At 39.9% G+C, this 24,662-nt stretch overlaps 1 protein-coding gene across 2 annotated transcripts in view; it reads left to right on the top strand.

The window, feature by feature from the left end:
- The window catches only part of LOC146314506 (glutamate receptor ionotropic, kainate 2-like), a 114,309-nt gene that overhangs the window by 86,845 nt on the left and 2,802 nt on the right, over positions 1 to 24,662 (top strand). For both annotated transcript variants that reach the window (XM_084736883.1, XM_084736882.1), the window contains exons 10-15: positions 5 to 211; positions 2,079 to 2,302; positions 8,586 to 8,704; positions 10,787 to 11,004; positions 14,484 to 14,709; positions 20,840 to 21,090. In XM_084736883.1, coding sequence (XP_084593009.1) covers positions 5 to 211; positions 2,079 to 2,302; positions 8,586 to 8,704; positions 10,787 to 11,004; positions 14,484 to 14,709; positions 20,840 to 21,090 — 1,245 coding nt within the window. The remainder of the gene's footprint in view (positions 1 to 4; positions 212 to 2,078; positions 2,303 to 8,585; positions 8,705 to 10,786; positions 11,005 to 14,483; positions 14,710 to 20,839; positions 21,091 to 24,662) is intronic.

Here is a 24,662-nt window from a genome sequence, read left to right as displayed (position 1 = left end):
ACAGGAGGAGCCCTACGTGATGTTTAAGAAGTCGGACAAGCCTCTGTATGGCAACGACCGCTTCGAGGGCTACTGCATCGACCTGCTGAGGGAGCTCTCCGGCATCCTGGGCTTCCGCTATGAGGTGCGATTAGTGGAAGACGGGAAGTACGGCGCGCTGGATGAGAGCACGGGCCAGTGGAACGGCATGGTGCGGGAGCTCATGGACCATGTGAGTCAACTATCACCAGGGTTGCACATTATATCATATATAAGGATATCAAACACTTCCTGCATTTTCTTGTCAGTTTATTTACTTATAACAACCAATAATGCAATGTCCAAACCAAAAAAACAAATATCCTTATCAAGTAATGATTATATTAACTAAAGAAAACTCCAAAACACCAGTGCAGTACTAGTTCCCAGTGGAAATAATGCGGATGCATATTATAGTACTGATATCCGTTAATTACTTGCTTCTCAGGGCTGATATCTACAAGATAAGAAGAAGCTTGTATAACCTGTAGTTTATGTACACCTGAGGGTAAGACAGGCTCAGATGTAGTGAGCAAAGACGACGACATATTTAATATTCCACAGCTCTGTCTGAACCAAATCTAACTGACATCACTATGACAACAAAAACAAAGAACAGTTCTGACTCTTCAAATGTTCACTTATTTTTTTCAAGTGAAGTAAAATAAAAAAAAAAAACGACAAATGTGCTTTCACTTTTATAGAGCATTTTTGTCTGAGAATTCAAATTAAATGCTTTGACAATCTGTCAAATCAGACATTTCAATAAATACTCAATACAAAAATGAAGGCTCTCACAGAACTCAAAGCTGATGGCTGCTTAGTTTGCAGATCAAAGTTCTGTCTGCAGACTAATGGTGCGTTCCATTTGAACCGGGAGGTCAGATTTTCAGAGTTTGTGAAATTTTATGTAAAATTTTAACTGGAACACACCCTGAAGTGTGATTTCCAACTTGGAAAGTCGGAGAAACCTCGCCAATCCTGACTTCAAAATAAGTCCGTTGCGCACACAGTTCTATCTTTGGACATGTTGCTGTAGCATATGTTCACGCAAAATACAGCGTGATGCGTTTTTATCGAGCACGAAAAAGTTTTTTTTTTCTTAACTTGTACTGGTAAGAGGTCAGTTCAAGGTCGGAAACTCTGTTTTCTGGCCTCTGAGGTAATTGAAACGCCCCACAAGCAGCCTTACCCTACCTGTGTTTAATAGCTGAACACAAACCAACTTTAAAGGTATAGCGCCACCTACTGTATGGGAGTGTAACGATTCTGCACTTGTTAAATCAATAAAACCAAATTGGCTTTGAATTACTGACTCTATTTATCAGCTATCAGCTCATTATTGGAATAATACATAAATAAATTTCCCAGCCTGATATGTATCATCCATCCTTAGCAAATAAACTGGCTTTAAGTATTTTCTAAAATGTTTAGCAACCTGCCTTCTTTCTAGTTTGAAGGTGCTAATTCACATGTTAAAAAAAAAATAATTCAGTTGCACATGCACCAGTAATTATATGTTTTAATTTATTTGCTTTATTTTGTAGTTTAGTTTAGTTAGCATGAGCAGCAGAAATACCAGCTATAGAATCTTAAACAGAAAATCTTGTAGAAAGACCAAAAGAGTATAAAACGGTCTCTGTTTGATGAATAACTTCTTCTTGGAGGGGTTATGCAAAAATAACTCACAGCAAGCGCTCAGCACCAAAGGCGGCTAATCTTATGTTCAGAGGGGACACAGAGGGGGTGAATTTGTCACAGATTAATCTAATCCCAAAATTGTTCCCTTAGTGACTCACCTCTGACACCACATAAGACGGATCAGACACATAACCTGTAATTTCCAGAAAAACTCTGCCTCCTACCTGCTAATCTAGCTGAACTAATGACCCCGGCTATTTTCTCTCCCCCGTTGCGGCTCTTCCTCCTGTATATATTGACCAGTCCGGCTGTAGACAGAAATCAGATGTTAATTCGATTGGTTGTCTTTTATTGGTGGACTCAAACAACACCTAACCACCACCCCCTCCCACAACGCCACCATTATTATCTCATTACAGAAAGCAGACCTGGCGGTGGCTCCTCTGGCCATCACCTACGTCAGAGAGAAGGTCATCGACTTCTCAAAGCCCTTCATGACGCTGGGGATAAGTATCCTGTACCGCAAGCCCAACGGCACCAACCCCGGGGTCTTCTCCTTCCTCAACCCCCTCTCGCCCGATATCTGGATGTATATTCTGCTGGCTTGCTTGGGTGTCAGTTGTGTGCTGTTTGTCATAGCCAGGTAACATGTCACCCCCCACTTTCCCCTCCTTCCTTCCTTCCTTCTTTCCTCCTTCCCTCCGTCCTCCACTTCACTCCTTCCCTAACTGTTTGCCTGCTTTCACTAACACACAGCAGTTGCTCCCTCCGGACCTGAGGAGGGGAATTTATTCACTGAAAATCATCAAGCTGTGACTGGTGGAAAAAACGCTCCTGCAAGAAGCAGCCCATGTCTCTTTACTCTTAGATGACTTCAGTGATGTAGATATGCTCTACACCAAAAGAACATCAAATCTAAATACGATACTTTAAAAGACCATACCAGTGTTTTTAGCTGTTTTATTTTTTCTCACATGTAAGACTGCATAAAATCAAGATAATCAAAACATAAGGGGTTCTATCGTTCTCCTGGTGCAAAGTGTTGTGTAAGGAGAAAATGTACTTGTGCCCATCTGTGCACCCATGGATGTGTTGGTCTTAAAATGAGGTGTGGTCAGGGGCATTGCTATTTTGAAGCTGCAGAACACGAACTACGTCTTAAGTCACTGGCGCAGTATTTTCCTGTAATTTAAAGGGCGCATTATTCAGACAGTAAGATGCGCCTACATAGGCAGGTTCAGAACATGCATACACGCTGCTTTTAGAGAACTGCACTTAATACATGGGTCATAAAATTTAATATTCTGATTAATGGGTTCCATGTGGGTGAAATAGGGTGAAGCATCTGCATATTAAGAGAGATGCTGTGCGCATTTACCCACAAGTCACAGCAGCTGTAACTTAATTGAATGTCTAAAACCCAGCAGGCTCGGACAGGTTAATTAATGTTCTGTGTCCCTCTACACATCCAAAAGGTCTCACACAGTAGAAGTTCATACAGTGAAGTTATTAATCATTAAATTTTAAAAACTTTGTTGTGTTGATATATGAGTAATTTATTTAATTTTTAGAGAGGCTGATTTCAGAAAGTAACATAGAAATGTTTCCATGCGCTCAGTAAAGTCACAGCAGTCATGATGCTGCACCTCACGCGTAAATACGCACAGCATGTCTCTCAGTGGGGAGACGCTTCACCCTAATTCACCCACCAGGTTAACTGCAGTGTCTGCATCACTACAAACTCTGTTCAGATCTCCAACTTGTTGAATCCGTCATTGAACCCAAATTATACACCGATTAAATAGCAAAGCGAAGTTGGATATGCCCTAAATGTAACTGTGCCATGCATTACGGGCTATACGCCGGCCCAAGATGTGTCAGGAGAGGAGAGAAGCCACAGGCTTATGAGAAAAACAACAGAAATTTTAACAAATAATAAATAAATGCTTTCTTATACTTTTCACTGTGGATCAAAGCATACCAGAACTTTATTTGTTTCAAAGTTGGATTATCATTGTCCTAAAATACAGCTAAAGTGTTGACAGTTTTTAATAAGATGCAACAATTGGCTGCTAAAACAACAAATCTCAAATTCCAGAGCCTTCCACAAGCTGTTGAACTCACCACCCAGCCAAGAATAAATTCGTTGTTTTAGCTTCATTAACATTAATTGATGAAGTGGCTTAGATGAAAACAATTTAAAAGGGTAATAGAAAGGAATAAATCGCTACTCTGATTTTATTAACCCTGCAGTGAATGAGCCAAAACAAAGAAAAACACTGGTATTGTCATCAAAATCAGCTGATTCCTCACACTATTTCAGGCATCGGCAACTGTAAAACCAGCTACCCTTTATTTTATCTCTTAATCAGCTGTAAGAAATGTACAAGTCCAATGCTGACGTTGCACAAGTACAGTTCTTACAGATATCTTGATGAACCCACCCCCACCTAAAACCCCCTGATGCATGACGGATGTAGAAAGATGCGTGTTAACCCCAGGCTCCTCTTCTCCTGCTTTCATCTCCGAGAGGTTTGGGTTTAATGCACATTTCATCAAATGTTACCGGCAAAATGATCACCTGAGAGCAAAGCAGCAACTGTCACCTAAGTTAGTTCAGAATATGCAAATTATACCCATAGCCCTTTTGTTTCCACGGTTGGTCAGGGTAAGTGATTAGCATGCAATTATATTGATATTCTTCTGCTTGTAATGAAATGGCCTCGGCACTTTTATTAAATTATAATGCTCTTGTCTACGTGCATGCATTGTGCCTTTTCTTGCACACCATGGCAATAAATAGTGCTTGTGACCAAAAATATTCAGCAAAGTTTAAATCTGGAGTACAGTGTTCTCTACAGTTCGCTGAGCTGGTACTCTCATAATTGTAGTATTGATTGCACGGCCACCAATTGATTGGTCAATCCCCCAAATGCAGAGTATATTATTTTCTTTAATCCCCTGCAAATAGAGAGAGTGGAGGGAGCTTATGAAGTCCTGGTTTTGCACAATAAAACACTAAACACCTCAATCTCACCGGGGATTCGTGTCTTTGAACTGCTTCCCACACACACACACGCTTCTTTTTTCCCTGACTAAATAAGCTATCTCGTTTCAAGCTCCGGAGAAATACATTTCACTCAGTGGATCCTTCCAGCTCGGTTTGTGGTTGAATTGATTCCTGTCTTTACTAACAGAACAAATGGTGATTGCACCTTATTTTACAGTACATGAATAAAACATAACAATCCTTCCTTTATATCAAATTAGACAAAACCTAGAAATAATATGTTTTTGACAGTATTAGACCCTTTATTAGACCCCTATTGGACTTTCTTTTTAAGGTAATTATGGACTCGTTATGAGAGAACTGTACTGTAAACTAAAGTGTATTATTCCCCACAGTTAGACCCTTTTATACTTCTCAGAGGGTAATTATTAGAGACACGTTACAACAGACCTTTTCAGTAAACTAAAGTGAAATCGCATATCATATTCATTTTAGTTTACAGTACATTTCTGGTGTAACATTTTCCCAATTACCCTCTAATAAAATCTAATAAGGGTCTAACAGTGGGAAATAATACACTTTGGTTTGTAGTAAGTATTATAATGTGTTCCTAATTACTCTCTAATTAAGTCTAATAAGGGTCTATAAATAATACACTGTAGTTTACAGTACAGTTCTGTTTTAATGTGTCCTAAATTACCCTGTAATTAAGTTTACAAAGTACAGCTTTACTCTCAGCTATTACTCTCCTGTAAAATAAAGTGCGACCCAAATGGTTTTGTCTCAAATCACTAAACCTTTTGTCCACCTGCCAGAGAGAATGGATGATTTAAATCATATTATAACATGTTTACATGTAATTACAGGCTGCTGCAGTTTTGCAGTCCAACTCCGGGACGCCTCTGATTTTAACACCCCCAACACAGCCTCTTCACTTGGCCGGAGAGAAGAAAGACAGCAGATCTATAATGCCAGCCAGAGTAATTGAATCCAACAGACAGTTAATGGAGGGAGCGTGTTGTGTTATTGTGGCCGGGGACGAGGGGGGCGAAGGAGGAGAGGAACGGGAGAGAAGGGGCGAGGGAATCTTTTTAGAATTCTGCGTGCGGTTCGACATGTCCCTCGTGCTCGGTGTGAGGAGGTGACCTTACGTCCGCATGTTCCACATCGCCTTCTTCCTGGTGATCGGTGTGCAGAACACGGCCCACAGGAATACGGGCCCGCTGCAGGCAAAGGTCACACAGAGGAGCCATCAGGCCCGGTGCATACAGAAGACATGTGTAGACATAATCCAATCAGTGGGTGCGTTGTATAGATTTACACAGATTTACACAGTCTGACCTGCGGCACATATCGGATGTCACCCGCAATTGGCCTCAGGCTGCAGCTCGACATTATATAACGTCTGACAGCAGCATAAATAAACCATTAGAAAAAAATATTTGACTTTCAGATGGATTTGATTGAGCCAGTGCAAATTGCACAGTTGCTACCACAGACAACTGCACACCCACACAGCTATAGAGGCACATGCGCGAACGCTGATGCGCCAGAGGCTTCATACACACACAGTCGTAAAGCCGTGCACACATGCGAGCACATGCGAGCGCTGCATTCCAAGGCCATTGTGCCGTTCCAGTTGCCTGTGGTTTCAAGGAGACCGAGCTCATTGACATTCCAGCAAATCAGGCATCCTGATGGGGTTGACAGGAAGAATTATAGTGTGTCATCACAACCACGTCCATGTGGATGAATCTCAAGGGGGGCGACACAGAAAATATGACAAAAAATGTTGCCACATGCACGCTGCTTGTAAAATATGATCGTTAATTAGGTTCCTACAACAACAAAGAAAGATCAAATGACATATCTGCATGTAGATCTACAGCAGTCCTGCAGTCTCTGTGGCAAATAGTGTTGCCATAAAACAGCTGTCATATAACATTTGGTTTGGTAACGTGAAATGCTGCTTTGAGGCTTGTAAACACAGTGTATATATCTAAATATATGTCCCTGAGCGTCGCTAAAAGCCTAGCTGACAAATGGCATCGCATTTCTAAGCAGTCTGAAAGGGAAAGCTACTCAACTGCCTCACCTGATGAACCCTTCAATTCTGCATAAGCAGTGTTCCCTCTGTCACCCACTTCAACCATCGTAAGAAGGCTAACTGGGCAAACTAACTTTTTAGCTAGCTAGCAGACAATTAAACATTTTAATTATTCAACAGTATAATGTAGATCTACAGCAGCCCTTGCCACTATAAAGCAGTTGTCATATAACATTTGGTTTGGTAACGTGAAATGCTGCTCTCTTGTAAAAAAAAAAAAAAAAAAAAGTATATATCCCTTTATATGTTCCTCTGCATCTCTAATAGCCTAGCCGACAAGCTCTGTTTCACATTTCTGCACAGTCTCAACCTTTACGACTCGGCACAAATTAGCAATGTTCCCTCTGTCACCCACTTCAGCCGTCACACACCGTCTGCCAAACTAACTCTTTAGCAAGCTAGCAAACAATATGACATTTTGTTTACTTTTTAGCTAGCTAGCAAAATGTAGTTGTTTGTTAACTGTTCAGCTAGCTAGCAAACAGTTTAATTTTGCTTAACTAATTAGCTATCTAGCCAATAATTTAATCTTTTTTTAACTATTTAGCTAGCCAGCAATGTAACATTTTAATTACTTAGCCAGCTAGCCAACAGGGTAACGTTTTAACAATTTCGCTAGCTAGAAAACAATGTAATGTTTGATTAACTATTTAGCTAACAATATAACATAGATCATTATAACATAGGCCCCTCAACTCTGCATAAGCAATGTTCTCAACATTTTAACTATTTAGCTAGATAGCAAACAATTTAATGTAGATCTACATTAGTCCTGCACAGTCTGTGGCAAATAGTGTTGTTTTAAAACAGCTGTCTTGTAACATTTGGTTCGGTAATGTGAAATGCAACCACAGTATTTATATGTATATATATATGTGTGTGTGTCCCAGTGTGTCTCTAAAAGGCTCACTGACAAATGGCATCACATTTATGCGCAGTCTGAACCTTTAAGACTCAGGCTTATTAGCATGCAGCATATTTGGGGGGGAAAGCTCCCAAACTGCCTCACCTGATGGGCAGCTCAACTCTGCATAAGCAATGTTGCCTCTATCACCCACTTCAGCACAAACTCAATCAGATCCTGATGCTTAACGCTAACCCAATCACCCCGCGCTAATGCCATGCCACTTTTGCTTAGGATAATAAATGAGAAATGTCCACCGCTGACCTGCAGACATTGACAATCAGCCGAGGCAGGCAGCAGGAGGTGAAAGGGAGAGGTTCAGAGGGGACACTGGGCAATCCAGGGGGGGGGGGGGGGGGGGTGATGTTGAGTTTGTTGGGGAAAAGAAAGAAATGAATGTGAGAAAAGAGGAAAAGAAGTGAGTAGGCAGTGGAAGAACGGAGATGGCTGTTGGGAAACCAGAAGAAAAAAAAAGAGTCCCTGCGTTGGGGGTGTGAGGAGGAGGAAGATGTGGCATCAGCAGTGATTGCAGTTGCTGGGGGAATCACATAAAGGCTCCTGAGTCAGTGAATCCAAATGAGCTCCAGAGATCATCACGCTCTGGGACATTATCACCAGTGACAGTGTTATTCCAGCCTATTGATCTGTTCTCACAATAAACTGATGGCATTTGAATATGTCAATAAGTTGATCTCGGCGAAAGCCAGAATGATTTGCTTTGGTTTCTGCAGAAGCTTCTGACCCCGAGGCCACAACACAGGATTCCTACACATTTACATTCCCTTTGTTCCTGCTCACAGTGTTTCAAAATTTATGTTTTATGTGCCGTTTAATCTGCACCAGGGAGCGCACTATTCTTTGCTTTGTGCTGACATATCTGTCTCTGTGCTCTTCTCCTTTTGTAGGTTTAGCCCTTACGAGTGGTACAACCCGCACCCGTGCAACCCCGACTCAGATGTAGTGGAGAACAATTTTACGCTGCTCAATAGTTTCTGGTTTGGCGTTGGGGCTCTCATGCAGCAAGGTAGTTGCCTCAGCCTGTGGCTGCTGTTGCTCTGTGGAGCTGGAGCTCTCTATATCCCACTGTCTCTGAGGGTTGGGTTGTTTTATCCAAGCCAACGGCAACAGAGAGAGACCTCTGAGGGTTCCCTGGCTAGGAAAACAGAATTTAGAGCAAATGTGGGCTGTGTTGCACCGACAAAGATTAATTTTTAAAATCCAATTAAATCATGGTTTGACTTTAACTTACCCTGCACCAAACTTAAAAAACTAGCTGAAATTTAGCTGTTTAAACCTCTGTTTAGTTTTTATTAAGAACCTAGATTAAATTTAATTCTGTTGCACAAAACTTTCAACTCAATTTAAAATGTGATCCCAATACATGAGGAGATTTAAGTTTTAAAATGGCTGCCTTTTTGGAAAAAACTGAGCAAAAATAATTAAGTTCTTCTGAGAAAGCTAAAGGACAGACTCAGTTTCTTTCTTTCACCAGTTGATTCTTACTGTGCTGTTGTCTGTTTATTTATCTTCTATTATTTGGCCACTTTGCTCCATTAATTTGACCAACATTTTTTTTCTCAGGAAAAGTTAGAGCTTCTCTGCTGAACCATCATGTGTAAGCTAACTTTTTAGATACATACCAAACAATCTCACATTTTGTTAACTACTTAGCTAGCTAGCAAACATTTGTTGACTATTTAGCCCAGCAAGGAAACAGTACAGTGTTTTGCTAACCTTTTAGCTAGATAGCAAACAATATAACATTTTGTTATTTTTTTGTTTAGCTAAGCTAGCAAACAGTGTAACACTGTTTACTATTTTGCTAGCTTGCAACAATATAATTTTTTGATAATTTTTTATTTAGCTAGAAAACAAGAAATGTAAAGAGGCCAAAAGTCAACAGTTTTCCAACAACACACAACTTTATTTACTAATTTAGTTATACTTGGGTAAACAAGCATCTCCATACTGATTAAGCTCTATTTCAGTTTGCATAAGTTAACGTAGATCATAAAAAATGACATTATAATGACATTATAAGATAGATAGATAACAGAGCTCTGCTTAATTTTAAATGTAGATTTACTCATTTTAAACCTGGTTTCACTAAACTCTGATAAAAACTAATTTTAGATTAAATAAATCTTTGGTGATGCAGCTCAGTTATAATGTTTTCTTTAATTTAATCACCGTAGCTCATAGTAAGAATTAGCATGTGTATATGAGAGATACTGAAATGATTTGAACAGCATTTGAAGGGTTCATTTGCAAAAATCTCTGTTTTTATTTAAATCTGGTTTCTTTAATTTTCACAAATCATGTTTTTATTGAGCACTCAGGGGGATGTCAATCAAATTGGTGTCGCTTTTTTCTGTTCAGAATGGTGTTTATCTGTTTTTGCAAATGAACCCCTCACTTGTACCACTTGGTAAAATCAAATGCTTTAAAACCCCGACTTAGAGATTGTAATTTATAGATAGATCAATGTTTTTTAACGGCAGTACCTCAAACAGCCTGACTGCTGAGATTTAATCAAACAATAAACAGTCTATAAAGATGCTCTTTATCATAGTGATGACAGGACTATAATACCCAGCGTCCTCTCCTCTTGCCCTTGGCCCATCAGCACCTAGAGGTCAGTGGGGTGTGGAGTCAGGATGTGAGGTTACCTTGGGTACATGACTCTCTGGCCCAAACAGCCTGTCACTTCTCCACTCTGTTCTCAACGTTCGATATTGAATGTCTTTGATTAGATGTGACTGATTTCTGCAACAACCTCAGATGTCTCTCAGGAGACGTTTTGAATAGAGTCTCCTGCTCTCACTTATGACTGAGACAAGATAATTTCGCTTGTTTGAAATCCGACAATCATCTTGTTTTGAGAGCTCTCTCTCGAGAGATTTCTTCTTGACACGAGTGGCGCATCTGCCTGAGCTGAAAAGAGAGTTCTTGAAACAAGTCTGACTGTTTTTTTAAAGGAACTAATCTTATCTTGTTTTTTTTACATGTTAAAAATAAACTTCATAATTCACAACAAGATCAGAATCATAATGAGAACTTGCTGAGACGGATACATTTTTCACTCCTGCCGCCTCCCTCACACCAGGCTCAGAGCTCATGCCCAAGGCCCTGTCGACTCGGATAGTGGGAGGCATCTGGTGGTTCTTCACCCTCATCATCATTTCCTCGTACACGGCCAACTTGGCTGCCTTCCTCACCGTGGAGAGGATGGAGTCGCCTATTGACTCAGCCGATGACCTGGCCAAGCAAACTAAAATCCTGTACGGGGTGGTGGAGGACGGCGCCACCATGACCTTCTTCAAGGTAGCTGTGTCTGCCAGGCTGTTTTTTATTGAGTGGTTTTATCAGGAGTCTCCCTTTCTCGCTAATTAAAGTTCACTCATTCTGGGGAATGACAAAACCGTATTTTCAGGGAGGGTTTTATTTTTACTCATCAGTTATGCTGGGAAAATATTTTTTTAAAGGTCAAACTCTTGCTTATTAAACCTTGTAATGGGCCAACCTCACAGTAATTCATTTTCTTATTAAACATAGACGTCTTATTAGATGTAGACGTCAACTCCGAAAATCTGACTGAGATGACGTCTTACAGAGTTTATAAAATATTATACTTTTTTATTTCACAGCATAGTCATAGTGAGTTGCTAAAAATTCTGTTAATGCTAATCAAAATACACATTTTTAAACCATAATTCTTATTTAGTTTTAATTTAGAAAGGTTGACATTATGGTTGAGATGCATCTGATAGTAATATTGTTTAATGAATTCGTTGAAAAATAGAGGGCTTAGCAGTGCTTGAGCAGTATTACCGCCTGTTGTAAAGGTCACATTTTATGGAAAATACCATTTTTCATGGTTTTTAAACAAAAATATGCTTCCCTGGTGTCTCTTAAGACCCACAAAATATGAGTAACTGACGTCTTCTCTCTTTTTTGCTTGCTTGCCCTTTAAGAAAAAGTCCAAAACACCAGTCCAATTTGCCTTTTTTGCCCCTTATGAGGTCACGAAGGGCTTAGCGCCACCTCTGGATAGGTGACCGCCTCACCAAACCGATTGCCACGTGAATAACAGTGGGCAGCGCCTGCTCCCCTGAGCAAGGAGCTGACCAATCAGAGCAGACTGGGCTGTTTGGGAGGAGAGACGGGAGCTAAAACCGAGGTGCAAAAATGACCAGTAAAGGAAAGATGATGTGTTTTATAAACTTTAAAGCCTGTAAATCTATTCCATTAGAACACTCAAATAAATATATGTCCTCTTTAAACCAGGAAGTGAAACAGGGGTCCTTAGGGTATAGCTGACCCTTTTTATGCCTGATCAAATCATATTTTGTAGGGAAAAAAGTACACAAACTTTTTTTTATATATAATATATATAATTTAATACAGAGGTGAGTTAATATTTGAAACATGGTGCGAGTAGTTTTCCAACCAACAGCAGCAGAGCACTTTGAAGGTGTTGGAAGTGTGCAGCCTGTCCTCTGCAGCTCACCTTGGCTGCTCCGTCTTATTCCATTACTCTCTGCAATATTTATAAATGAGCTGCTGTCAAAGATTGCCAAAAATGACCATGTCCTGTTACGTAGATGCATTTTTGATGAACGATTGCAGTTAGCGTTAACCTTGTTGACAAATATTTCCTGTGACAGCTTCACAGAAAAAAAAAGCGCACATATTTCTCCAGTTTTAACACTTTTAACATGAACTAGCAGCAGCAGGAAATTAGGAAGTGTTCAGTCTGAACTAGCAGTGACATAACACACTGTGTTCGGTGGGTACTGAGGCTGAGGGTCTTATCAATTAGATACAATTAAAAGCACTAATGCTGGGTTATCTGCACAAACTCACTACTACAAACACTCTACTACCAAAACCAAGGTATTTACACAGAGCGTTTTCACAACATCAATCCAGAGGTCGGCCATGTTGAAGATACTGAAGAGCAACGCAATCAAACTTGCAACTTTGTGATTATTATTGCTTCAAATGGCCCGTTTTGATCAACCAGATGTCAGCTTATAACATTAACAACCTAGTTTCTCAGAAGTTTGTCTTTAAAGTAATGATATGCAACATTTTCTCCAAAAAAAACATGTACAGACTTCTGTCAATCATCACTTATGACCATTAGAAGTGTGTGTGGTGGTGGCTGCATCTGCAGAGATCCTGGTCTCTGCCTCTATTCTTCATTATATTGCTGAGATTGGCATCATTTATCAACCAAAAATGTTGGTATTTTACATCCTGGGAATGAGACTCAACAACAACCCGTCTTTCTGGTGCATTTACAAACAGCTTGGACGAATCCTCTGATTCTATCTTTAATAAACTGGTTGAAGAGAGAGATTTTAATTGTTTATGTTTATGATCAGCATTTTAATAAAAAAAAAAAGTTGTACCTGTAGACTATATCCTAAAAGTTATCAATCAAATTTCCAAAATGTAACAATCAGCTGATCGCCTGCTTTGGCTTTCATAATAAATGATTCATGGGCGAGCTGATCCTGAGCCTCTCTCACCATCTGGCTGTTGGCTTCCAGATCTTCGTAACATTTTAAGTCTTCAGCTGCGAATGGGCTCAGCAAAAAAACGAGGTAGTTCCGATGTCGGCTCGTTCCAAGACAAAGGAGTCAGCTCGTACGGATCTTCACCACCTATTAACCTTAGTATCTCAAAATGTCACGCCCTTTTCTGAGGACCAAGTCTTTCTCTGTAAGTTTTAGCAGCTTCCACACATTTTTCTGAGCTCAGCTGCGGTCTAGACATCCTAATGTCAGCTTGAATTAAATATCCAGCCTGTAATTCATTCTGTTGTTTACATCCCAGGATCTCCAACATGGCAGCACATCTGGGTGCAAAGACTCCATATATTGAAGGGCTCTTTTTGATTACATTTTCAATATACTGCAGTTCTAAACCTATGGAACTTTTTTTCATGCAAACCATGCTCTCTCATGAAAAGTGTTTGACATACAGGGTTTCTTAGTCAGATGCTCCACAAAAAAGAGCCAAAACTGCATTTTATTTGCACTGAAAATACTTTTGTGGAACACATTTTTTTTTTTTTTTTTTTGGCTGCATCCATTTTTTTAAGTATAAGGCACAGTGATTTCAGTGTTTGATTTTGAAGTAATCCAAAAGTTTTCAGATTAGATTACATTTTTTGTAACTCAGTGGATTATGTTGCTCATTATTTTTTATTATTTATTCATGGTTTTTTGGAGGCAGATACAATATGCATAGACAAGCTGCAAACAGCCTTCCAATGCAAGTATCATAGTGTTTGTGGCGAATGCTAATTTGCAATACCCGTCCTTGCGATTGGAAGAGTGACATAAAAACTGAACACAACAAAATATCATAAACATAGGTAAAAAACTGAGTACAGCAAAAAGCAATAAAGCACACACTTAAATACCTTACATTTAAAAACTAGACATTAGTACATCTTTGTTGGTGAATTAATCAGGATTTGGTCGCAAAAGATGTTTTACAGACTGAAACTTTACAGTTGCCACTTGAGGCTTTGTGCTGCAGTTTCTTAATGAATTCACAAAGCACCTGAGAGCATTTAAACATTTAAACACAAGCTTTGGATATTGAAAGTAAATGAAGTTTGATTTTCAAGATGCAAGTGAGAAGACACTCGACAGATTTCATTACAAAAATTGTCTTGCAATTAGTATCCAGTAGCTGACTACATTTCAAAGTAATCGTGTCCAACGTGCATATTTATTCTTCATTTTGCCACCAGTCTCAGTCCATTTCTTTTTTCTATCTCGTAGAAAACAAAAATCTCCACCTATGACAAGATGTGGGAGTTCATGAACAGCAGGAGGCAGTCTGTGATGGTCAAGAACGTGGAGGAGGGGATCCAGCGCGTCCTGACCTCGGACTACGCCTTCCTCATGGAGTCCACAACCATCGAGTTTGTCACCCAGCGCAACTGCAACCTCACGCAGATCGGGGGCCTCATCGACTCCAAAGCCTACGGAGTGGGAACTCCTATGGGTACATATGCCTCCGTATGTCTTTGTGCTGCCTGCTGTGTTTGAAAAGCTTCAGGTCAGAGAGAGATACTGTGTGACAGATAAAGGTATATAGTGTGGATGATGGATACGCACTGAGAACAGAGAGGCTGACCTTTATTGATGGGGTCGCGGGTATAATGGTTCAACAGCGCGAGGTGTAAAAGGTTTAGCTTAATGAAAAGCGAATGGTTGAATTTATGGATAAGGTTAAAAAGTGCCCGGGGCTCAAAGCACAGGCTCCGTTCGAGCTCTCCCTCACCAAGTGTTGGGGGGGGTTTTTCCCAGCCAAAATGATTGTCTCACAGGATTATTTACAGAGTAGAGCAGCAAACATGGCTTAAACAACACTCATAAATACTTTTGATGGTGTTTTAGCCTCCTTTGGAGTCACTAAAGGCAAGATTGCGAGTGCAAGACAGTGAAACAATCACAGAAAGCAACCAAAAAGTGAATTTAGTGCAATTCTCTGTGAAGAAGAAGTGGCAAATAACAAAGTATAAATACTAGTTTTCAAGTATCTGAATTTTACTTGAGCATTTATATTTCTGTCAAATTTAACTCCCTGCATTATAACACAAATATCTGTGCTTTCTACTCAAAACAGGCTCATTACATTACATTACAAGACATAAGACAAAAACAACATAAAAGATTTAACAAGACGAAAATGACTTCACAGGACGAAAATGACATAAAAGATGTAACAAAACTGAAATGACATAACGAGACAAAAAGGATGTAACAAGACGTAACAAGATCAAAATGACATAAACGACAAAGACAAAAGCAACGTAATAAGATGTAACAAGATGAAAACGACATGACAAGACGTAACAAGAGAAAAACAACGTAAAAGACATAACAAGATGACGACATAAAAAGATGAAAACGAAGTAAAAATACATAACAACAAAAAAATGACATAAATAGACATTATGAGATAAAAACGATGTGACAAGACATAACAAGACGAAAACAATGTAAATTATGAAACCGACATACCAAGACAAAAACATGACAAGACAAAAACAGAGTAACAAGACGTAATGAGATGGAAATGACGAAAAAGACATAACAAGACAAAAAAGGCACAAAGATACAAAAATAATATCTAAGAGGAAGAAACTGACAAACTTGACCATGGAGAACAGGTGAGGTTCGGTGGCCTTTGCAGCCTGTAAGTTGAATCAGTACTTCTACTTTTAGTCTTTTTACACAAGTATCAGTACTTTTGCTTACCTCACCACGTCTGCAGTGAAACAATCACAGAAAGCAAACTGAAAGTCAATTTAGTGCAATTCCCCGTGACTTATTTGACACCGTCTGAATTGTATGTGAACGTTAAACCACAACAACAAAGCACTTCAAAGAATATAAAAGGAACATTTTTCCACTTTTTATTCGATCCGGCTCCTGTCGAAAATTAGTATTCTGACATTTTATATGGCCGTTATCCTATGATGAGGTAGAGAGGCGTTTTCTTTAAGCAAATTATATCATAAACGGGAAACTTTTATGACGACAGTTTCGCTGCATATAAAGCAGTCTGGGTAAATAAACACGCAGCTTACAAACCGCGGCACTCCAGGGGACCCTTGTGGAAAGCTGGTGATGGCTCCAATCACGGCGTCACGGAGGTTCGAGTGGTCGTGACGAGGCCACGGAGAGCACTGCGACCAGCCGTAATAGCCACATCTATCATCGGTGATATGAAGGCCATCAAAATATGGAGGATTCATTCTGGCCATCCACATCTGGACCTGGTGACCGCTGATGAGTACTGGGCAGTTATGGATCTGCGGGGGATGCGGTGATTGCCGTGGCCGTAACAAAGCCGAGGTGATGCTGTGAAATATGGTCCCGCTGTGGCTCCATAAGTGCAGATGTGCTTTCACTGACGCCCTTGAGATGGACACGGACGAAGAGCGTGGATCGGTCCTGCCTTCATTCGTGTGTTAATCTAGCGTGTGAAATATACGACCTCAAAATATATCCCAAATCATTTAATTCAGCGATAAGCGGTGTAGTATTGTAATGCATAAAAAATAATGATGAAAATGTTCGCTTTCCCAGATATTACTGCCCACTAACTCATTTCAGTCTCTAATCCTGATGTTCATTGCTCACTATTTCAGAGATAAAGCTGATCACAGCCTCTAAAATGTTTCTTCTGTGACAGAAGAGGTCTTGAGATAGTTAATTGCTTCATTAATTTAAAGTGAGTTCTTTTTCCATGCCAGCAGTCCTCTTGGAAGAATAGGAATATTTCATGTTTTCAGAGGTTGCCTTTCTTCTTGTTTCTGTGTCGCAAACACCAGAGATAAGAAGTAACTAAGCATAAATACTTACTTACTGCACTTGAGTAGATTTTTGTACTTTGTACTTGTCTTTTTACTTTTACTCCCTACATTTTAAATCAAATATCTGTACTTACTTCAGGTTACATTTTCAAAACAGGTTACTTTAGTTTTAATACATTTGAAGGAAATGTTTTGTTTTGCCAACGCAAAAAGATTTAATAAGATGAAAACAATGTAACAAGACATAAGACAAAAACAACTAAAATACATGACAATCTGAACACGACATAAAAGGTGTAACAAGAGGAAACATAACAGTACATAGCAAGACAAAAAAAAATCGTGAAAAATACAACAAGACAAATCTGAAAGTGAAAATGTTATACAAGACATAGCAAGACAAAATCTACGTAACAAGACGAAAACGACATAAAAGACGTAATAATACAAAAAGACCTAACAAGATGCAACAAGACCAAACTGATGTAAAAGACATAACAAGGTGAAAACAACGTAACGAGACAAAAACAAAATAAAAGCCGTAACAGACATAACAAGACAAAATTATGTAAAAGACAGAACAAGACGTAACAGACAAGAGACTGGACCGCAGAGAAAAGGTGAAACAGCCAGTAAAAATGTCCTTCAGAGGGCGACTCTTTACTTTTTTGCATTTTTACATACATAGAATAATATTCATTCATTTATTCAGCATATAATCACCTAAATATAAGAATTGACGACAAGTCCTCCGCTGTAAGTTGATCGGCTGTTTATATCTGTCAGTCGTCTGTCAATGTAAAGTTCAGCCTGTTATCCTGAAAACAAAATCCCACTGCTCTGAAAGTACACACTCTGAAGTTGGAGCTCAGTGACCACCTGCCAGACTCCTTCTAAAAGATCATTAATGATTTCTTACGACTCATAAACAGACATTTATAATTCAGTGAACATGCAAAAATGCATGTTACAGTCAAGAATATAACTTTCAAACGAGGCCACTGCAGCTGTCAGAGAAACAAGTACTTCAACTTTACATGTTTCCTTAATCTCTGGTAATATATCATGGTCATTTTATGATTTATTGCAGTAAATATATTACAGATTTCTCTTTAAAGTAAAGGCGGTGAAAGGCAGATGAAGACCTCAGCCTTCATGTCAACCTGCCTATAACTTTCACCCTCCTCAACACTGCTCAGCAGCTCGTTCCCTGTAGGGCTGTTACAGCAATAAACCAGGGCGAGCCGTATAATACGTCTTAACCTCTTAGTGCTTGTCGGTTTTCACACGTCCCGTTCCCAAAACGGAAATGCGTCATCTGAAGCTATCGACTTAAACTCTGATCGCATTAATACTTGAGGCCAGACTGCGTGCGAGTGATGGATGTCCTCTGGTGTTGAACATCTGTCAGGTAGTTGTGTATGCACAGTGTGTCAAGCGCAGCGCTTTTCCATTCGCCCGGGCCCCGCTCTCCGTATCCTCCTCTCTAAGGACCCATCCTATTAGCATTTATCCAAGGCCTGCTTTGTTAGGCCATCATTAATCATTTGAAATATGAGCGCAGCCCGAATCAGGGGACTGGGATACTTGATAGATCTCTCATCTTCAAATGAAGCAAGCATATGCTTTTCTCATGCACATGCACACACATGTACCCATATTCAAAGCATATGCACAGAATGAATGGATGTACATATCACAAAGAAAAGTACATGTACCCATAAGTACACCACGGGCACACTCAAGAAATATATGAGACTACTTGCGATCAAAGGAACAAACACTTTTGCACTTTGTGTAATTTTCCGTTTTTGTATTAATGTGGCCTCCGTCAGTCTAAATACACAGAGACATGGAGATGAAAGGATGATGGATGGCAATGGATAAATGATAGATGAGACAGAGAGGGAATCAACTAAAGAGGCTGACAGGCAAAACTGTACGTCAGACAAAGTGATGCTACCTGCTACCTGGGGCCATGTTGAGTTCACTTCCCACTGAGTTTTAGCACAAAATGTTCCCACATGTTCATAAAATAATACTTGTTATGTCGGCGTTATAAAACATCAGTTCTCGAGAATTTGAATAAATCATGTCCTACAAAAAAAAAAAACTAGTTCCTGTTCTTTGGTGAAATCAAAAGTATATATTTTCCCATGACCTGTAGTCGTATTTCTCGATCTAGATTTTTTTGGTATGAGTTGCAGAGTTGTGGAGATATCAGCTGTAGAAATGTCTGCCATCTCTCCAGTATAATGGGACTAAATGGCACTCGGCTAACGGTGTGTGAAGCACCAAAAACATGCATTTGAAAAATTGTCTCTTTCCAAAAATCATGACCTGGTTACTTCAGATAACCCACGTACCCTGTTGTGAGCAGTTTCGTGTAGGAACTTTATTTCTAGTGGAAAGAAAGTAGTTCCAATCGATTCTGAAGTAGTTACAGGAAATTCTACTGCAGAAAGAAAGTAATTCCTACATGAAACTGCTCATCTAAACCATAAGGATTATTTCTAACATGCGTGAACACGTCTGACACGGACAGTCTCCAAATGCATGCTGCATGTGTAAAAGGGCACACGATGTCCAGACCTGATTCTCAGCGTGTAGTTCAGAGTGCATATGTGAAAACAGCTTTAGCAACTTTAAAAAAAATTAAATGACTACTCTCTACAACATTTTGTCAATTCCGTGAGACGTCAACTGAGATTTTCCATCTGATAAAGTTGACCTCTGCATTTTAATAAAGAAGTAAGTCGAAGGTTGGCCTGTTAAAAGCTTTAATAGCCAAGAGTTTGATGTTTTAAAATGTGTTTTTCCCGCATAATTGAAAAGCAAAAATCAAAACCCTCTCAAAATGTCCCAATTCTCAAGAATGAGTGAAAAATTTTACATTTTACTCTTGTTTCAGCTCTTTTGAGTCACTCTCAATAATCATACGAGCCTGGAAATGGAAATGGAAATGTACAACCCGGCGTCATTATGTATGCGTTCTGTAATCACATAAATGCACTAACAAGCTTTTAAAGCAGTTTATAAATGAAACATGAACACTCACAGTAAGTATTAATCTTTCTTGGCCTGGTTGGGGCAGAGTGTGCGCACTGCGCCTCGGATCGGCCGCGTGTTGTGTCACACACGCTGTGGATGGGAGAGGAACACGACCCCACTCGGGCACTCTGCGACGATTACTCCTCCTTTGATCATGCCAGCACCCGCTGCGCCTTAATGCCTCGTCGCTAATTCTGGCGCCTTCCCACCGTCTGTGGATTTGGGTCCTTTTACTCATCATGACATTAAAATGCATAAAAACACACTGGTGGAGCAGCCGTATCTCAGATGCACACATATAATCCCAAACACACATGCACCCATGTAACGCACACCCCACTGGGCTTCTCTTGTCTTTGCTGTTTATACGTGCCATTTATGGCATAGGAAAGCGAGTGCAAACAGCAGCTAATTCGTCAAAATCAACAGCAGCTCTGCTCCACAAAGCCAAGTCTTTGTTGCCAACTCCCTGTGCATTATAATTCACACACTGCGGAGAGGAGTGAGAATTTTGGAATCACTCTGTGAATATAGGGATTAGTGGGATTTGAAGGAGGACTTACAAAAAAACTCCCCCTAAGCAGCCAACAATAACATGACAGGTTATATGATCACATGCAAGCCGCGGCGTGTTTCATACACCCACCAACACTTACATATACCTACTCAACAATGACTTTTCTGGGCGTCATCGGGCCCTTTTTTTTCCCATATCTGGCTATTATCCATGTTCACCGCAGTGTTTTTCTCCCCTCGCAGGCTCTCCGTACAGAGACAAGATCACGATAGCCATCCTGCAGCTGCAGGAGGAAGGGAAGCTGCACATGATGAAGGAGAAGTGGTGGCGAGGGAACGGCTGTCCCGAGGAGGAGAGCAAAGAGGCCAGCGCTCTGGGGGTGCAGAACATCGGTGGGATCTTCATCGTGCTGGCTGCAGGACTGGTGCTGTCAGTGTTTGTGGCTGTGGGGGAGGTCCTTTATAAGTCTAAACAGAACGCCCAGCTGGAGAAGGTACAATTCACGCTTGTCGTTTCTACCCAGAACTTCACCATTTTACTTCAGTTAGGTTTCTTTTTGCGTTTCCACATCTTTCATTCATCACTCAGGCCTTTTTTTCCCTCAATTTCTTATTTTATTTTTTAACTTTTTTACACTATAGTTATTTCTCTTCTAACAAACAATATTAAGTATTTGTTAATCATAACCAGATGATTTGTAAACCTTTAAGAAATCACTAGAGACATGATATGTATGACACACATTATTTGGATGGCTATTATAAAGTTGCCACTGATGATTATAAGACATTACACTATGTTATGCTACATTATGTTACACTATGCTACGTAACAATACACTACATTTCATTGTACCGATAGTTATTATAAAGTGTTACTGTGTGTTTTTAATTTGGATGTTCACATTTTTCAAGTGTTCCTTAAAACAATGCTCACGTGTCCATATGTACATGTGTTCTTGGTAGCTGTAATTGTTCCTCCTGTCTATGAGGAGATCTCTTGAGCTGATGCTAATACAGTATGAGGTTTCAGCCGTCTAAATTAGCCAAATCTAGTCTGACTCGCCGGATGTATTCTGCGGGTATACGCCTGCCACTGGATGACTTGTTTCAGTTGTAAGCGCGGCATCCGTTAGCTGCGTTTTCAAAGTCCACAGGAAACAACAGCAACCTCCGACATGGCAACCTACATGCTGAAAATGTCAAATTAGCATTATTAGCGGTATGAATGTATAAAAGCTAATAACTGTTACCTTTTCTTTTGCAGTGATTTGGTCATTTTAATACTAGGGCTCACCTCTCATCACATGAATGCTGCGCCAAAACCGACATTCCCACCCGACACTAGCTTGCAAGGACACTATTCACTGCATCCTGGGCTTAGCGCCACCGAAGTCGATTGTGATTGGTTTAAAGAAATACAAACAAGCCAGAGCATGTTCTCTCCTATAGCACTAAGCACTGTGGTGATAGGTCTGGCTAGTAGAGTCTAAGCCAAATTAAGTGGGTATTTCATAAACTTAGTCTCATTACTTCTTGTTTTTTCTTGTAACAATAAAGTTCCATAAATTTCTACTAAAAAAACTAACTTTGGTAGCTAGTATATCTTCTTGGCTTATCTTATAGAGCTAGGTGATACAAACCAAATCAAATATCATTATATTTATGACTAAATACTTCATTGATATTTATTGACACTGCAGCAATAATGTTGGGATGATTGATGATATTTTTGATGAACACTCATCAGTAGTGTGGCTGTAATAAATAAGTGTGTAAAAGTAAGTAATAGAACAATCTGGTAACTTAAGAAAATCACATCACTTTACTGTAATGCAGCGTTCAGAACCAGGAAAAGATGACACTTGTGCCACTATATGGATTTAATATCACTACATTGCTCAGTCCTAACTGCTCATTCCTCACATTGGCCTCTGCTGAAATGCACAATGCATTTGAATTTTAGCATGGAAGCAGGACTGTGGATGTCTCTTAATTTGAAATCGCACCACAATGGGCTCTCTTCACAGCAAATATGGACGCGAGGAACAAGCACAGCGGCCTCCTTTAATATACATACTGTAGAAATCTGAGTGTTCTTTTAAGACGGACTGCAAAAAAAAAAATGCGAACTCATCCTTTAATCTCGAGACGCATACAGTGCGGCACATTTGCAGCTTTTTTCTCCTCCCCTCCGGTGATGTTTCTTTCTAGCAAGAGACTGAATATATTTCAGACTGTTCTATCTGTGCTCTATTTTCGTCCTGAGTGCACATGATTCATCACACAGTGTGGAGTATGTATTTTAGTGCACTTTAACTTGTTACAATGATGTTTCCAGATAATTGTGAAAGTCCGTTTGATAGCACGTTTCAATTATTTACGTCTACAGAATTAGCACAGCGCGGCTGCATGTTACTTTATTGCGATAGTAATTAGTTTCTGGCTTTTTTTTTTTTTTTTTACGCTCGGCATATGTTTCAGAGCTCATCTTAGCTGTCATTAATCAAGAGCTGCAAGACTGGGTCACAATATTCAGATAATTTGCAAATGCCACAGTCTCAGGGCTGCCAAGGTGCCGGTAATTTACATGCTGACAACAAGCCTCTCCTTCTCTATTTTCTTCCCCTGCCAACCTCCTCCACCCAAACACCACCAGCTTTTTTTTTTTTTTACCCCTTCTTTTCCCCATCACTCTAATCCATATCCCTCCACCGTTTCTTTTCACTCTCAGCCTTTCCTGCCCTTCTCTATTTCTGCAATCACTCATCTTCCTGAGTGTACACAATATCTCATTCATACACCAGACACATATATGTAAATATGGAGCAAAAACAAAGATATCTGGTGCATAAACCACCTACAGATATCCATCTCACACACCTACGCTCGTACACAAACGGAAAAAAAATAATAGCTTCGTACTTTACTGCTCTCCCTCCTCTTTCATATCTCCTCTCCTCCTCCCACACCCTCCAAGAATTTGAATTAGATTTTGCATAATCAGAAAGTGAATGTATGGGAATTTCTCTTGGCACAAGCATATTGACATTTTATAGGATTTCACACCACATACATAATGCAGCGACAACAGAGGCTCATATTACACAAGTTACATAACACGTATCTCTCTGTGATTGATTGCTTTCAAAAGAAGGTACCAATATTTTTGGATTTAATCTGCTGAAATGGTTGTTTTGCACTTTATTCAATACCTTTACATTTTCTGCTTGCAAGCCAACATTACAAATGTTACTTTGAGTTCTTGGCACGATGCAAAAGGCTCTGAAACAGCATTTAGACCTTTTCTGCGGTGGTAAAGCTGAAACGGGGAGAATCTGGGACACATTGCACCTTTAAATGACTTCCTGTTCTTTTTCCAAAAATATTGTTTAGGAATCAAATTAAGAGGTTTGTTCTTTCTGATGTTGTTTGTATCTTGAGTTTTAACTTATTTTCTGTTAGTTGGAAACTCAAAAATTTCAATCTATCAATGTTGCAACACCTGTGTTACTTTTTCATACCTGATTTTTTCAGTGTTTATCATACCACTCAATAACTTTATCAGACTACCCCTCAGGTTTTCCCACAAAGGCAACATTAAAGGGACTCTTCACCAGTTTTATAGATTAGATAAACATCAGTGAACTCATCATGAGGAGTTCTACGTAGCCTGTAGAATCAGTTGGAGGAGGAGCTGTCAAATCTCATTCTTGGAAACCCATCAGCTATTGTCTGACTAAGATTTACCTTTTTGGGGCAACGGCCAACATTTCAGGGCTTCCAGTTCTGACCCCTGCTCAGGTCCAGCTTTGCAAACCCGCTTCAGCCTGTGCCTGCAAAGCTGAGGCCTAGAACCACCCTATTACCCACAACTGTCTCTAAGTCAATGAATATAAGACCCGCGACCTGATCTGCACCCGCGATCAAACACGCATACAGTCACTCACTTGTGTTCTCGACTGGCGCAGCACCTGTGCTCCTGCAGCTGTCGATGTATTTCCATAGCGACAAAGTTATCAAAGATAAAACTTTTTTTTTTGGGTCACCCATCAGGGATCCAGTG

The sequence above is a fragment of the Lutjanus erythropterus genome, chromosome 15 (assembly GCF_056507025.1).
Source record: "Lutjanus erythropterus isolate fLutEry1 chromosome 15, fLutEry1.hap2, whole genome shotgun sequence".
Classification (NCBI taxonomy): domain Eukaryota; kingdom Metazoa; phylum Chordata; class Actinopteri; order Lutjaniformes; family Lutjanidae; genus Lutjanus; species Lutjanus erythropterus.
Note: the sequence above shows the minus strand (reverse complement) of the source record. Positions and strands in the feature narration are given on the sequence as shown.